Raw genomic sequence first — 17,552 nt, 5'->3', positions numbered from 1 at the left:
AAAAATAAAATTAATCGCTTTAGAAGATAATTAGACGATTTGAGAGAGATTGAGATTTGAGAGAATAAGAATTGTATGAAAAATGAATTTTGAGTTAGGGGTATTTATACTAAATTTTTGGAATTAATTTTTTTTTTTAAAAAACAAAATAGTGTAAATGGCCAACCGGACGTTAAGGCCAACGGCATTATAGATGTTGGGCCTCCAACGGTCATTTAGACCAAATATCCAACGACTAACCATTAAAATAATTTAAAAAAAAAAAACAATTGGGCCTGTCCGATCTGGTTACCTGGTGGGCCTGGTCCGTTTTTATAATTGGGTCGGTCCAACAAGTCAACCCATTTAGCCAATCCAGGCCTGGGACCGGCGTCCCTACATTCCATGGGCTAACCGGACCGGGCTCACCAGTTGGATCGGGTTAAACGGTCCGGAACGGGCCGTTTGACAGATTTAGTTTGATGTTGGAAAAAAAATCTGATTATAATTGATATAGTTTGATTTTAACTAACAAGAGTCAAATCGAACCGAACTAACCCAATATTATATTTGTCCAATTTTTAAAAATATTTACTATGATGGAATTTATAAATATTTCTTAAACTTTTTTTTATAGTTTTTAATCTTTCAACATATTATTTCAAGTTTGAACATAGAAATTTGAATGGTCTAATAAGTTTTATGGATCATAGATAATAGTAACTCAAATAAAGCTCAATCAATACTAATGCTAACAAAAATATTCAATTAAACACTAGGAATGACAATAATGTTGGATATCTATTCTTTAGTCTTGTATAAATACATAACCTAAATTTATTTTTTTACTTAATATTTAGTGTTATTTTCTTAAGGAACATTAAGATCGTTATATCTTGCTAGGATTAAAGAAATATTTGAAGCACAAGTTAATTATATGTTATTATGAAGACTTTTACCAGAAAACTCCGAAACAATTCAAAAAAATCAAAAAAGTTAAAAACATCCGAAGTTGAAAAATCTTATTTACTGATTTAGTTTAATTTATAAAATTAAAAATCCAACATGAATAATTTGATTTGATATTTAAAAAACTCGAACCAACTCAATCATGTACACCTCTAGTTATTGGTGCCCGTGGATATTAATCATTTTTTAAAATTTTAAATTCAATTAAACCCATAGTTAATAAAAAAAATATCCTTAATTACATTTTACCTTGACACATTCATTAAGTAAAACAATTAATAACATAGTTATTTTATCATAGTACTCCTATTAAATGATGTTTACATTGTGTCTTGAAATTAATTTGAAGAAAAGACAACTAATGTTAAGGGTAAAATAGAAAAAAAATAAGTTGTATTTCTTGATATATCAAAAATGAAAAGTAAAAGTAAAGATATAATTAAGAAATTAGTGATAAGTAAAAACGAACGGAGGTAGTAGTAATTTATAGCAAAATTAGTTTATAACAAGATAAAAACATTCAAATGATAATACAGTAGACATAATGTTTATGTAATATTATATTGTACTAATATTTACTTATAGTAAAAAAGTTCTTTGTGACAGTGAACTCTGTCTGCTTATCAGAAAATGATCCAATCAGCGACAACCTCCTTCACGAACCCCTCCCCCTCCACTCCGCCACCAGACCCACCCGACTTAACTATTCACCAAATGGATGAAGACCCACCTCGCAAACCCTCATACAAAGATGTTGTTACGGAAAAATCCCAAGAGGATTCAGCTTGCTATAACGAAGATCTCACTAGCGACGATGTGTGTCGAACAACTAGTGACACGAAACTCTCTACCTCCCTTTCTAAAGAAGAGAAACTCAGAATCTACTTTTCATGGAAGTGTTCTGTAATTATCAAGTGCGTAGGGAAGAAATTCAACCACAATTACCTAAGATCGAAACTAGCTGAGATCTGGAAACTTGAAGAAAAAGTGATTCTCATTGACCTCGGTGAAGGATTTTTTACAGTCAAATTAGTACTCGAGGAAAGCCAAAAGAAAATCCTCCATGAAGGCCCATGGTTTGTTGCTGGCTCCTATGTCTCTACAAGAAAATAGGAACCGAGTTTCGTTCCCCATCTATCGAAGATCACATCAACAACGATCTGGCTAAGGCTCCCCTTTCTTCCAACAGAGTTCTACGATAAATTGATACTTAAGAAGATTGGGAAACAAATTGGGTGCCTTCTGAAGATCGATACTTGTACATCTGCAACCCTTAGGGGCATATATGCAAAGATCTATGTCCAAATCCCAATGGACGCCCCAGTTTGCACCTCTATATACATTGATAACTATTCCCAACCGATATGTTATGAAGGAGAAGGGATTTTATGTATGGGATGTGGTCGATTGGGGCATGTCGTGAGACACTGCGACTTCAAAACACTGGAGAACCACCAAGAGACGCCGACCAAAACCTCAGAACAGGAAGCAACAAAAGTAGCTCAAGGTGAGGAGTGGCAGACCGTTCCCTTCCGCAAGAAAACCATCAAGCAAAAGGTAAAATCACAAAAAACTCAGGCTGGAGGTGGTACACAAAACCATCATATTCCTACTACACCAGTAGAAGAACATAACTCTGCTACAGGTGAGTTCCCTGAACCCCGTCTCACAAATCATGTGGCGCCGGAAAATTCCCAAGATGGCAACTCCTCTAACAAAGGAAAACGCAAAGGGAATGAAAACCCTTTTCATTTGGGCCCCCAATCTCAGGGCCCTATGGAAATTGGGTCCAGTAGTAAGTCTACAGAAATATGTCCGAGCCTCAATAAACATGCCCAACAGGAGGCCCATCCTGAGAGCCGAAACAGGAATGCTCAAAACAAGAATGGGCCGCTCCCAAACTCAGACATTAAATGCCCACAGGCCCAATACCAAAAAAAAATAACAAAAAAAGCCCAAAAGATGAAGGGGGAAGATATGTCAACTCCCATCCTTTCAAACTGTCAGCTCCAGGGTACTCATCACCCTGCTAACATGACCACCGATAGTTAAATCAACCAGGGAGCCCAAACGACTTCCCTGCAACACATGACCTCTTCTACTACTAAATATGGGATTTTACCAACTCCCTTATTTAGTAATGAAATCAACCTTCCTGGAAACCAGCAAACAAATATAACCAAAACCAAACTGACTCTGTTTACGGAGCCACCTCCACTGAACCATGCACCCCAATCATGGTTGGAGATGGGTCTCCAAAACATGTCACTAACTATAATAGGAGAGATAGAAGAGAGGCCTATCGAGGTAATGTTAACTCACCCCCCTAATCTTGCACTCTTAGTGAAGGAGGGGCTCAACCAAAGCCTGGCAGCCTACAAGAACAATCTATGGATGTCGACTCTTATGGCCATAGGAGGCCTGGATCACCTTGAATCTCTAACAACGGAGACTTTAGCAGGGTCCATGAACCAGGTAGCGCAGAACCTCCCTTTCTTCCCACCCTTGAATCCCCATCTTCTCTTAAATGGACCAAAACTACTGTACCTGGAGAATACATCTTCTCCAGTGGTAGTGGACCCATCAACACCAACGCCTCCGAAGATTTGGGAAAGAGAAAAAACATTGGATATGTGAAGAATAAGTAACAAAGAAATGAAAGCTTTTCTAGCAATCATGACAGTCCCAATTACAGAGGTAACCACCCTAGATAGAACACTAGCTTTAAGATTCAAAGAGTTAGTCAGCAAAATGTGGATAGTCCTCCTACCACTGAGCCTCACCAAGTTTACCATGGAAGTCAATCAACCCAGTGTCTTAACAGGGGGGATTTTTAAGACTACACTGAATCCACTAAAATTGATGATAAATGTGAACCTTTCCCAATCATCACTAACACCGTTAGACAAGGGGAAGGCAGTTGCAACAGGTCACCTGCAAATTTAATCACAAATGATGATGAATATCATTGTTTGGAATGCTAGAGGAGCAAACAACGCAGAGTTCAAAAGACCTGTGGCGCTATGATTGACCTTCACAAACCAGCTATTCTTGCTCTCCTGGAGACATGGATGGCTAACCACCATTTCTTAACCCATGACCTTGGTTTTGACTCTCTCTTCTAATCTGGGGCAATTGGTTTATCTGGTGGTATTGTCTTAATGTGGAAAGAGGACTACTTAAACATCAATGACATATCAATTACTCCCCAAAGCATCCATGCTGCTGTTAAGGTATATTCTTCTTCTCATTCCTGGTTTCTAAGCATCATCTATACCAGCACTAATATTAATGATAGACATAATCTCTGGGATCAGCTGACTACTATGACGAATATCATCAATGGTAGCAGCAATACTAGTTGGCTGGTGGGAGGTGACTTCAATGAAGTCCTCAGAGCTACTGAAAAATATGGGGGAAACCCTATTAGCAGTAGTAGGTTCAGAATTTTTTAGATTGCATCAACCAATGCTATCTTGTAGACTTAGGTTTTAAAGGTAGTAAGTACACCTGGACTAATAAAAGATATAGAAATAAGAATAACCTGATTCTTGAAAGGCTTGATAGATGCTTTGCTAATGATAACTGGATTCATCTATATCCTGAAGCTACTGTAACACACCTCCCCAGGTTCCACTCTGATCACTGTCCCCTGCTGATCAGTCTCACCCCTCACCATCCTTCAAGGGACAAACCCTTTAGGATGGAACCTATGTGGTTCTCCCACCCTCACTTTCCCACACTCATAAACTAAGCCTTTCTCACTAACAACAACCTCACTGATTCCATCAACACTTTCAGATCCATTGTCATCCCTTGGAACAAAGAAGTCTTTGGAAAAAATTTTGTTAGAAAGAAGATCTTAGCAAGGATTGCGGGTATCCAAAGGAGTCCTCACTACCCCTTTAGTTCTTTCTTGCATAACCTTGAGTCAACCCTCCAAAAAGACTTCAGTGACATTCTTAAGCATGAACATGACTTCTGGAAACTTAAATCTAGGATAAGATGGCTTGCTGAGGGGGATACCAATACCAAATTCTTTCACACTGTCACCCTCAATAGAAGAAGGAAAAACTGCATAAACTTCCTTAAACTTGATAATGGTAGCTGGATCTCAAACCAAGATGACATTAGCCAAGCCATCGTCTTTTTTTATAAGGAACTGTACTGTACTGAACACACTATCTCACACCTCCCATGCCAGGAAAAACCTTCTACCAGGGATTCTATCCCTGATCAAGCTCATGAAATGCTTGATAGTATCCCCACCCTCAATGAGATAAGGAAGGTTGTGTTCAATTTCAAAACCACCAAAGCCCCTGGACCAGATGGACTTCACCCTCTCTTCTACCAAAAATTCTGGGATACCATCAGTACTCAGCTTAACTCCTTTTGCAGTAAAGTCTTCTCAACTTGTAAAATGAAGGAGCAGGTTAACACAACCTACATCTGTCTTACTATTATGAGGGCCTCAAAATTTCTGGGAGATACATGTAACTAAAAATAAAAACTACATTTTTTATTTTAAAGAATAAGAACTGATGAGATCTTAGAAATAAATTGGGAAGTGAAATAATAATAACTTTGGAAATCTCTCCATCATCTACGTGTAAATAGGTCATTTTAATTTTCTTATTTACACAAATTTCATCATTATTACAATTTACAAGCCACATTTATTTTTATTCTTTAATTTACCATTTACAAGCCACATTTATATATCACTTAGTTCTTTCTCAATTCTTCATTTGAGAAAATTCAATTACCTATTTTTTTTTCTCGAAGTTCAATTTTTGCATTGAGAGTATTCAAGTATTGAAAATAATATCAAGTTTTCTACTGGTCGAACCAGGTTTGATTATTCTATATTTTGTTATTTTTCAGTTTGTTATTTTACATATTTCTTTTATTCATAGTATGCATATTGTTTTTTTAGATATTTTTAAAATTTTAAAAAGTGAATCAGAGAGTAGATTTATTTTTAAAATAAAAAGTGTTAAGAAAAATTGTACATATGCTCAATCATGTAAAAAGACTAGATTCTTTTTCAAATGCTTATATTACTTTTTTTGCTGTTGGTTTTTCATCCGGAGTTCGACGCCCGCATTGAAGCCCCGACTAATTCGAATCGCACATTACAGGGCTCATCAAGGTGTCAGTGCTCCCAACAGAGTTTTCTCCATATCCAGGGTCGAACCCTCAACCTCTGATTAAAGGTAGAGCAGCCTCATCCACTGCACCACAACTCATGTTGGTTGCTCATATTACTTCTAGAATAATGATAACAATTCTGACAATAATTGCCTCCATAAAAATAAATTTTTCAAATGTAAAAATATAATAGTTTTTCTTAACAAAAAACTTAAAAATCTTTTGTTGAAATTTTGATTTAGACTACGGGTGTCAAACAGGCCGGGCTGACCCGGCCCTGCATGGCCCACCTAGTCAACCCGATCCGATCAGCCCACGGGCAGTAGGATACCGGGTACCGGACAGATTTTTTTTTGGTTTTGGGTCTGGTTAACCCGGCCCGGACCAAGCTCGGTCCAGGCCCGTCGGTTAACCGCCCCGGTTAATTTTTTTTTAAAAAAGATCAAAAAACGAACTAATATACTATAAAGTATTATTAATTTATTATATTAAGTAGCATATGTTTTATTTAAAGAAGTACATATATTTTATATGTGTATGTATATATTGAATGATACGTATATATGTGTGTATATTTTTTAAAGTAATATATATTTAACGTATACATGTGTATATGTTTTAGAAATTAGTATAAAACTATATATTTAGTGTGTGTATATATTGTAGTATATATATATTGCAATATATGTTTTATTTAAAATATGTGTTTATATTTTCTAATTTATAAAATATGTGTGTATATTTTCTATAGACGTATATACTTAACGTATACATGTGTATATAATTTATAAATTAGTATATAACTATATATATAGTATGTGTATATATTTTAGTATATATAGTAGATTGTAGTACATATATTTAATATATTTTATTTAAAGTAGTACGTATATATTGAATGGTACGTATATATGTGTATATATCTTTTATAGACGTATATATTTAACGTATACATGTGTATATGTTTTATAAATTAGTGTATAACTATATATATAGTGTGTGCCTATATTGTAGTATATATATATTGTAGTATATTTTATTTAAAGTAGTACATATATATTGAATGGTACACGTATATGTGTATATATCTTCTATAGACGTATATGTTTAATGTATACATGTGTATATGTTTTATAAATTAGTGTATAACTATATATATAGTGTGTGTATATATTGTAGTATATGTTTATATTGAATGATGTATATATATGTGTATATATCTTCTATAGTCGTATATATTTAACGTATACATGTGTATATGTTTTATAAATTAGTATATAAGCATATATATATATATATATATTGTAGCATATGTTTTATTTAAAGTAGTACATATACATTGAATGATACGTATATATGTGTATATATCTTCTATAGACGTATATATTTAACGTGTATATGTGTATATATTTTATAAATTAGTATATAACTATATATATATATATATTTTAGTATATTTTATTTCACGTAGTACATATATATTTAATGGTGCGTATATATGTATATGTGTCTTCTATAGACGTATATATTTAACGTATACATGTGTATATATTTTATAAATTAGTATATAACCCCATATATATATATATATATATATATATATATATTTATATATTGTAGTATATATGTATATTGTAGTATATGTTTTATTTAAAGTAGTACATATAGTCGTATATATTGAATGTTACGTATATATGTGTAATTGTGTATATGTGTATATATTTTTTAAATTCTAATGTAGGATATACTATACATATAGTGTATATATATTGTTTAACGTATTTAAAATGTATATAAGTGGATATATATAGTGTATATTGGAAAAAACTTTTTTTTTATCGAGTTTGACCAGTTTTTTAACTGGGTTTAGGTGGGTTAAATCGGGTTGGGTTAAGTGGGCTGAGTCAGGGTTGTTGTTAAAAATTTTACTGTTGAACCCAAAATCGACCCGACCCGACCCACTTAACTCCAACCCAAACCCAGCCCACAAACTAGCTAATTTTAACGGATTGATTTCGAATTAATCCGACCCAACTCACTTTAACACCTTTACTTTAGACCATAAATATCATTGAAACGCCCATGTTTTGGACATGTGACATTTGTTGAAATTCTTCATAATTTTGACAAGCAATCAAAGAGAAACTTTAGGTACGTGTCTTTTAATTAAACTTTCATGACCAATGGAACAAGGTATGCAGCTTCCAAATTATTCTTAAAAATTAATTATGTTTACACTTCATGAAGCAACAGCTTTTTTGTTTTCTTTTTTATCATATCAGACAAAATTATCCTTTCTAATTTCAAGTATATGAATAAAGAATTATTTTGCTTTCACATATCAATATTCTTGTAAAGTAGAAAGAATGAAGGACCAATATATTCGCAATAATAATTGTGGTAGATAAAATTATCCTTTCTAATTTAAAGTATAGGAATAAAGAATCATTTTGCTTTCACATATTATTAATGTCCTTGTAAAGTATAGAAAGAACATAATGAAGGACCTATAGATTAATTAATAAGAATTGCGTAGATAAAAATGTCTTTTTACAAGCACGTAATAATGTCCTTTGTGAAGTAGAGAGATTGAACGACCTGTTATATCAAGAATTTAAATTTGGTGTACTGTTAATTTACAACATTATTAGGTTAACTTGATCTGTAGGTTGCCTAATTTTTTTCGTTCAATTTTTATATAAAAATAATGAGTAACCTGACTGATAATGTAGAATATTTTGTATACTGATAACTGAAAGTGCACAAAACTTAAACTTTTAAACCAATCAGAAATATGATAAGTATTACTTTTTTTTTTTTTAGTAGATATCTTGCATTTTAATTCCAAAATGATGGACATATACATTAATGTAAATCTTTTTTTTATGAGAAATTAAATTTAATTGAATCTCAATATCAATATCGAATAAAAACGAAAAGGTAAAGAACTTCCAAGTATTTTCACTAATTATGTCCACATTTCATGAAGCAGTAGCCTTTTTTGCATATCATACCAAGTACACGCTTTGTGTCATATCAGACACATTTATCCTTTTCTCTAGTTCAATAATTGCCTACCATTATATACTCCCTCCATTTCATAATAAATGAATTATTAGATTTTGATATACAGATCAAGGAAAAATCAATAAAGACATAAATTTAACATAACTTTTCACTTTTACCCTCCAAAAAGCAAAAATTGACCTTTAATACTTTTTCAAAAATTAATTGATTATCAAATCATAAGGGTAACTTTGAAAAAAAATTTAATGATTTACTTATTTTGAACACCAATAAATACCTCAACAATTCACTTATTCCGAAACGGAAGGAGTAATATTTTGTCAATGGATAAGAAAAATAAAGTATTCCAATGACTTGATTGTCCACATTTTAAAGTTTTTGGATACTATAATTACTTCAAATTAATATTAAATAATAATAATTTTTCTTTTTTTTTAAATAGGGGTAGGGAAGGAGGAAATAATGAGAGAATTACAGAGTGGAGAATTGAATCTATATCAATAAAATGAAGTTCAGGTATTCAATCAACTTAGCTATTAAGATTCATCAATATTAATAACTTAGCTTAATTAGTTCATAATTAGATATTTTACATATTATATTTTAATATCTATACAAAATTAAACAAAAGCTTTTGGTTTTCGTGAATCCATACTTTAGATTCGCGACTGCCTCTCGGCAGTCACTGACAGCCCCAACACTCTCCCACCCCCACCTAGGTATAACAACTTTGTTCTCCTCGATGTATCTCTTCTTCAATTAATCCAAAACGCAGGTCCAGGCAGTGACGGATCCTGAATTTAAGGATTATGGGCACTTGGCAGGTTCGAAAAATATATTGACATTAAGGTTCTGTTTGAAAACTAAAGCACCTAGTTATATTTTTTGTTTACCGCTTTTCTAAATCTTATATTAATTTCTATATTTTTTTTTACATAATCATACCTGATTTGTACGGGATTTAATGGGTGTCGGAACACCAAATATTTGGCTATAGGTCAATGCAAACCGCAACTCCTTTCCCCCCAACCCCCCCCTTACACACACACACATTATGGGATTGTTTGGTTAGAAACAAGTTATTCTGGATTTGATTATTTTAGGTGTAGTTATTTCAAGGTTAGTTATCTCACATTCAAGGTGAACTAAGTAATACTATAATCTCAAAATAACTAATTTCAAAATGAATTATACCATACATTTTATTCCGAGATTAGCTATTTCTTATCTCTTGTACTAAACGACCCCATATCAGATAAAATTATCCCTTTTTAAGTATAAAATGATAAAGTAAATTTTTCCTGCCATTGCTCCAGCAAGAATGAAATTTATATGAAATAATTTTTCATTCATATATATTTCTACCTTATCATTTGCATCTCTCTAATTATTTAGATTACTTCCTTAATCCTCTAATATACTCTATTCTTAGGTCTCATTTGATTAATATATCTCCACTTATGTAATTTGTATTCTTATCTTTACTTAATTGATTTTTGATGTAAAATAGTGGAATGAATCTCTATTCTAGTCATCTTTCATAATTTTTTTTTATTCATCACCATTTTAAATAGTGAAAATGTCTAAAAAAAAATTTGCCAAAGTCGTATGTAAAAGTACGCATGTTATCATGTTTAAACTTTTACTTTTACTAAAAATCAAAACAATTGGAACAATATCAAACAGTTGATCTAATTCCAATTATAAAAAATATAGTTTAACCAAAAAAATTTAATATATAAAATAACTGATCGAACTGGACTACTGAAACCCTTCTCATTTATTTCCATCTTGAATGATAAAACAACATAGGTTTTAAGAAAGTCAAAGTGCTAGGAATTTCTTAAACCTTAAAACATGTAAACTATATAGCAATTCTACATCATAAAATCACGATAGCTCAAATTCAACTATTTAGTCTTATAATTATAAATTGGATTCCACATCATTGCCATAAGATAATCCATAAATCAACTCCGTAAGCTTATTCTTCAGAGTTGTAGCGCTAAATTCCATTGTTGAAATCCTCTTATTCTACACACACAAAAAAAAATGTCATTCGGAGTGTATTTGGAATGACAAGAGTCAATTTTGTAAAGATATTTTTCGAAAACTTTTAGAAGTATTTTCTCCAAAAGTACTTTTTTGGTGTTCAGTTGAATTGCAGAACATGTTTTTTTATTCGAAAATAACATTTTCTACGATTGATTGAAATATTAGCCATTTGAATAGTTACATTTGGTGACACACGTAACTGATAGAAAAAATTTCTATCAATAAAATACCTTAAAATGACTGAAATATTTTTGATATTTGTATCAAACGTACCCTATTAACTCATGTATACTGACCTTAGTTTCATGAAAAAGCTGAAACATAGAGTTTCCATTGAGTTGAAATTGGGTGAACACAACTTCAACACCTTCCTCATGGAACAATCGAATGATGTTATTAAAAGTGGCTATATTATCTAGGCTAGTTATTAAAACCACGACCATGTTTGGGCCCATTTCATGGACTTGGATTTGAGGGGGTGACTCGGTACTTGGGCTAGGCCCATTAGTTGAATTGAGTGATTTGGGCCTTAATTGTTCCAAGTACATCTTGCTCTTCTCCAGTTTCATTTCTAAACCTTTTATGTACTTCACTGTTGCATCAATCTGTTCTGTCAATTCCATTGTTTCCTGCAACACCAAATACAAAGTAATTATAAAAATCTAAACTAATTATGTATCTTTGTTGAATGTGTTGGGAGCTAATTATTTATCTCGACCAACCCAAAACCGAAAAGAATATATCCGGAGCTAATTATGTATTTTTACAAAGAAAAGAATATATATCTTTATTGTAATATGTATGTCGACAGATCCAAAATTGAAGAAAATATATCGGAAGCTAATTATGTATTTTTACAAAGGAAAAAAGTATCTTCGTTACCTCGACAGACACAAAATCAAAAAAAATATATCAGGAGCTATTTATGTATCTTTATAAAGGAAAAACATATCTTCATTGGATATATTATGAGTTAATTATGTATCTTGACAGACCCACAATGGAGATTTTCAATAATTATACAAAATATCAAAATTTTCTGTAATTAAACTCCAAACTGTCGGGATTTATGTTGTTTGCTCTAATAATTTTGATCCTTGAATTATTGCATTTTTTTAGTCCTTGTAATATTGGGATAACACATTTAATCTTCAATTAAATAAAATTGAGTGATTTTGATTCAGATTAATTACAAACAAAAGTTAAAAGAAAGTGGTGCCCTCATAAAGGGCAATTAGCAAGTGTAATATCTAGATTACCCCTCTTAAACTAATACACCGTCTACATTTTAAGCTTTAATTAGTAATTTGATAAAAAATGACCAATTTTATTTAATTAGAGGTTCAATGTGCTACATCAAATATTGCAAATACTATAAAGAAATTAAATAATAACATAAGGACCAAAATAGTTATTTTCCCGAATACAAATTATATTAACAGAAAGCGAGTTATTATTTCTATGAAAAAATAGAGTCGGATTTAGAATTTCAATGAATTCAATCTTTACGATTTTGCAATCTTAACTTGTTTTAGTGACTCTCTCTCACACACAGAAATAATGCTTCTAAGGTTCAGCTCAAATCAGAGGCAGATCCACAAATTAAATTTTAGGGTCCTAATCCCCGCTTACCATCGAAAAGCCTTGACCCATTTTATGCTTTTGGGTTTGCAACTTATTATGATACACACTCTGTTTCTGGTTGTTTGAGTTGATTCAGAGGGTGAGGTCAAACTATAACTGATGTCAAGTGTAAATGCGAATATAGAATGTTCGATGTTTAGAAAATAAATAAAAATGCCATGAGTCATAATATTTAATAATTCAAAATATTTAAAAAGTATTTGAAAAGAATTATACAGTCAAACCTCTTTATAGTGGTAACATTTGTTAGAAAATTTCATGATTGTTATACAAAGGTGTTGTTATATATATATATTGACATTTGATATTCAAATCTTATTTAAATGTTATAAACAAAAGTATGCGAGGTTGAATATAAAAAAAAGTAATGTTAGTAACCTTTTTCTTGTGAAGTTATGAAATAAATACTGATGTGCACCATTTAAATGCATTTTCCCTTAAAATTTTATATTTGTACTTGAAATTTATTGTGTACATGACAACATAAATATTTTGATATTTTATTTTATAAATAATATATTTTTTACAAAATATGATTATATAATATTTAAGTATGCTGTTATAGAGAATAATTTAACAGAGAGTGTACCGCTGTAATAAACGTTATTATTATTATAGGTAGAATGTTATTATAAAGAAGTAAAATATAACATGAAAAGTCAATTTAGAAAAAAAACAGTCCATTATAGTGAAATAATGTTATAACGAGGTCAAATTAAAGAGAGGTCTTACGGTATATGGTCAAAGAAAGAGTTAGATGTGGTGAAGTTACGAGGAAAAAGCGAGAGAGACTAATTCAAAATTTTGACTTATTTTGGTTCCGAATTCTAGATAGCTCTTATATATTTAATAGATTTCCCAATATAAATGTAGAATTTTGTGCAAAAGGTCACTAAGTTTCCGGGAATCCACACTCAATCAAGGGAGGACCTAAGCTCAATTTCAGGGTGCCAAGGCACCCCTTAAATTAAACACAAATTATATATAATTATATAAAAAATATATTGAAATTGATACAAGATATAGAAAAACACCTGATAAATCAAGAAGATGGATGGATGCTTTAATTTTCAAACAAAACTTTAAAACTTTAAGCATCAATATATGTGTTCAGACCTCCCGGACAGTCACAATCCCTAAATTCTGAATCCGTTACTGCACGCAATTACCTCTACCCGCCCATGTATATGTAGCTCAAGTCGAAAGCCCCGGAGGAGAAAAAGAAGAAAGAGCAGACCTGAGAGACATGAGTCGGAGGAAGCAAAGAATAAAATTGATTATGGAGATTCTTCATATATTTACTTCTATTTTTCTCCACATCTTCCCTTTCCATTCTTTTCCTCTTTCATTGATATTGGATCTTACTGTATATCTTAATGGACAATAATTTATGACTAATAAAACTCATTTTATAGATTTCAAAAAGGACTCCTACTTTTTTTGGGTCAACAACAACGTATGAAAAGAAAAAGATATATGGCCAATTTACTAGTCAAATTCAATACACCAATAAATTGCTTGCATTTGTGCACTTGGTAGGATGCTTCATATGTCCTAATTAATGTTACTCTAAATGTGATCAAAATAACACCGCCTTATGTGAAAGCTGATAATTATAAATATAGTTTAGTCAAATAATTTACATATAAAAGAACTAATATTAAAAAAAGTATATAGGCGGTTGAGGAAAATATATCTCTTTGTAAGATTTTTAACGACTATATTATGAATATTGTATTATGTTGATCTATGAGAAAGAATAATTTTTCATTTATTTATAAAAGTTCAAAAGTTTTTCATTCAAAAAAAGAATCAATATGGAAGAATTTTTTTCTATCAAAAAACATTTCGATTATAAATAAAATTAAGATAAAATAGAAGATTCTTATGAAACCCCATCCTTTTGAGCCACTTATATTTTTTTTCGAAACAGAGATTAAAGTCATCTTCCTTCTTTTTCTCAAGAAGTCAACAATGTTAGGCCATATAAGATGAGAATAAGAACCTCTTGCAAAAAATTTAAGAATTAGTGTCATGTGATCATAAAGTTACAGGTTTAAATTGTGAAAACAACTTCTTACAAAAAATTTAAGATATAAATGTGCATAATAAAACCTTGTGATTCGATCCTTCTCCGAATACCTTACGTAACAAAAGTATTAATGTACGGAATTGCCGTTTACAAATTATCTTCCAGCAAAGAGCTAAATCAGATGATATTAATGAATTAAATCAACCAGAGAGTCATCGTGGAAACATCACATGAGAAATTCCCTACGAAAGTTCTGCACAAAGTTGGACAAATTTAATTATTATTTTTTTTCATTTTAGTTATGTGATATTATATAGACTTGACTGATGTTATTATTTGTTGTTTCTTGTGTTTTGACTATCTATTTTTTATTTGTTAGTATGTACGGTTTCTTTTCTCTAGATGTTAGGATAAATTTAATGCTTTCCTTATTATTTATATGTATTTTTTGATCTTTTTGTTTTTCTTCTGCTAGGGGCAGAGCTACCTTTGAATTAGGAATTCATCCAAATTAGGAGTTTGCAGTTTATTGTTGTGCCTCGTCACTATGTATAATATGTATAGGCGTGCATATCATTTTTTTTTCGTTTTTCGTTTCTGTTCCATTTTTTTTTTTAAAAAAACTTGATAAAATTAACACACAGTATTCTAATATTCAACATATCTACTGAACAAACATTCGACAAAGTAATAGTATAACATATAGCAATAAAAGATTCATGTAATCAAATATACATACTAAATAGTGTATTGAGATTATTCAAATAGTTTTCATTCATGCCTTTTAACAATAAAATTTATAACATAAAAATGATTTAGATTCAAAGAAAAACCTGTGATGATTCAAATGGAGTAAGAAGCAAGAAACAATCATTACCAGAAACTCAAACATAAACCTGACTTCAACTTTTGATTTTTTTTCTCTGGTTTGTTTTTCAATATCTGATGTTTTTCTCTGCTTTCTCTCAATTACAGTCTCTGGTTTTTTATTCTGTCTCAGTGTCTGAATAATGATAGTATACGTACAGAATGATCTCTGTACAGTTCCTGGAGTTAAGGAGGCCTTATATACAAGGATTCTTGGGGGAGGGGGGTGGAGTTGATGGGGGAACAATTACTGATAGGATAAGAAGGAATTTGAATTTATTTTTTTAAAAATAAAATTCTCTTTTTTTAATCTATTAATAATAATAAATAAAGATAAATAATAAATAGAAAAAAAAATGAATGAATAAATAAGATAATAGAATAATAATAGTAATAATAAATATAAATATAATTGATTAATTTTTGTATTTTAAGAAAATACAATAAAAATTATAAATAATCAAAATTAATGTAATAAAATAGTATTAAAACTACTAATTTATTTGAAAAGAAAATATTTTTAATTTTTTTATTTTTTTAATTGAAATAAAAATAGAAACAATATCCTAAAATTAACTTCATTTTGGTTATAAATTTTTTAACTAAAAATTTAGTAAAAATAAAATAAAAGTTAAAGTAATATCGAACCAAATGTAAATTTTTAATACAAATATATATATATATATATATATATATATATATATATATATCTATGTATGTATGTATATATATCTATGTATGTATGTATGTATGTATGTATGTATATATATATATATATATTAACCTCGAGGAGGGTCAAAATCATGTGTCTACATTTTGCCCCTCTTTATTTGAAATCTCGAAGAGTTTTTATAAAAAGAAGTAGACAAACAGATGATTTTTGATCCTCCGATTATTCAAAAAGTGAAGATAAAATGAAATATAATAAAATAAAAGATGTGACCGGGTCCTGATTTTAGATCGTCTACATATCCCGGGTTTTAAGGGAATCAGGTCATGTGTAGTTTAAAGGTAACATGGTGAGAGAAAAAGTTAAAGTTGAGGGAGATTCGATCGAGTTTTCGGTTAACAACTTCTGCCTTTTACATTCCAATGGCTAACAAAAATGAAAAATACAAATGAAAATTGTAATCTCTAGAATCTTGATTCTAACCTTCGTGACTTGAATTTGAATATTCACCGTATTCTTTAGGCGGGATCATGATATGCTTTTTTCCTCTTCATCCTGTTCTTCAGGCGGGCTCCTGGACTTACAATTTCTTCACCCTGTTCTTCAGGCTGATTCCTAGACTTCCTTTTTCTTCACCCTGTTCTTCAGGCTGTCTCCTGGACTTACAATTTCTTCATCCTATTTTTCAGGCGGGCTCCTGGACTTCCTTTTTCTTCACCCTGTTGTTCAGGCGGGTTCCTGGACTTACTATTTATTTGCCCTGTTCTTCAGGCGGGCTCCTAGACTTACAATTTCTTTACCCTGTTCTTCAAGCGGGCTCCTGGACTTTCTCTTTTCTTTACTCTGTTCTTCAGGCGGGCTTTTGGACTTACAATTTCTTCACCCTGTTCTTTAGGCGGGCTTCTGGACTTTCTATTTCTGATTTTTCAAATATGTTCCTGAACTCAACATAAAAGGTGAAACAGAAAAATAACATCTCATTCTTCAGGAGGGTCCTGGACATAAAATAAATTTTCATTCTTCAAGAGGGACCTGTCCCATTCTGCAGGAGGGTCCTGAGCATAAAATAAATTTCCATTCTTCAGGAGGGTCCTCTCCCAATCTTCAGGAGGGTCATGTCTCATTTTTCAGGAAGGTCTTGAGTATAAAATAAATTCC

General features: G+C 31.2%; 1 protein-coding gene across 1 annotated transcript; it reads right to left on the bottom strand.

Moving 5' to 3' along the window:
* Positions 1-10,883: 10,883 nt before the first annotated feature.
* Positions 10,884-14,220, bottom strand: LOC107845886. Its single transcript, XM_016690382.2, has 3 exons — positions 14,063-14,220; positions 11,478-11,810; positions 10,884-11,160 (listed from the first exon to the last, which is right to left on the bottom strand). Exons 1-3 carry the CDS (start codon positions 14,156-14,158, stop codon positions 11,053-11,055), a joined length of 537 nt encoding a protein of 178 aa, XP_016545868.1. The 5' UTR covers positions 14,159-14,220; the 3' UTR covers positions 10,884-11,052.
* Between the last annotated feature and the right edge of the window lie 3,332 nt (positions 14,221-17,552).

Source organism: Capsicum annuum, chromosome 10 (assembly GCF_002878395.1).
Source record: "Capsicum annuum cultivar UCD-10X-F1 chromosome 10, UCD10Xv1.1, whole genome shotgun sequence".
Lineage (NCBI taxonomy): Eukaryota > Viridiplantae > Streptophyta > Magnoliopsida > Solanales > Solanaceae > Capsicum > Capsicum annuum.
This window is presented reverse-complemented; position numbering and strand designations above follow the sequence as displayed.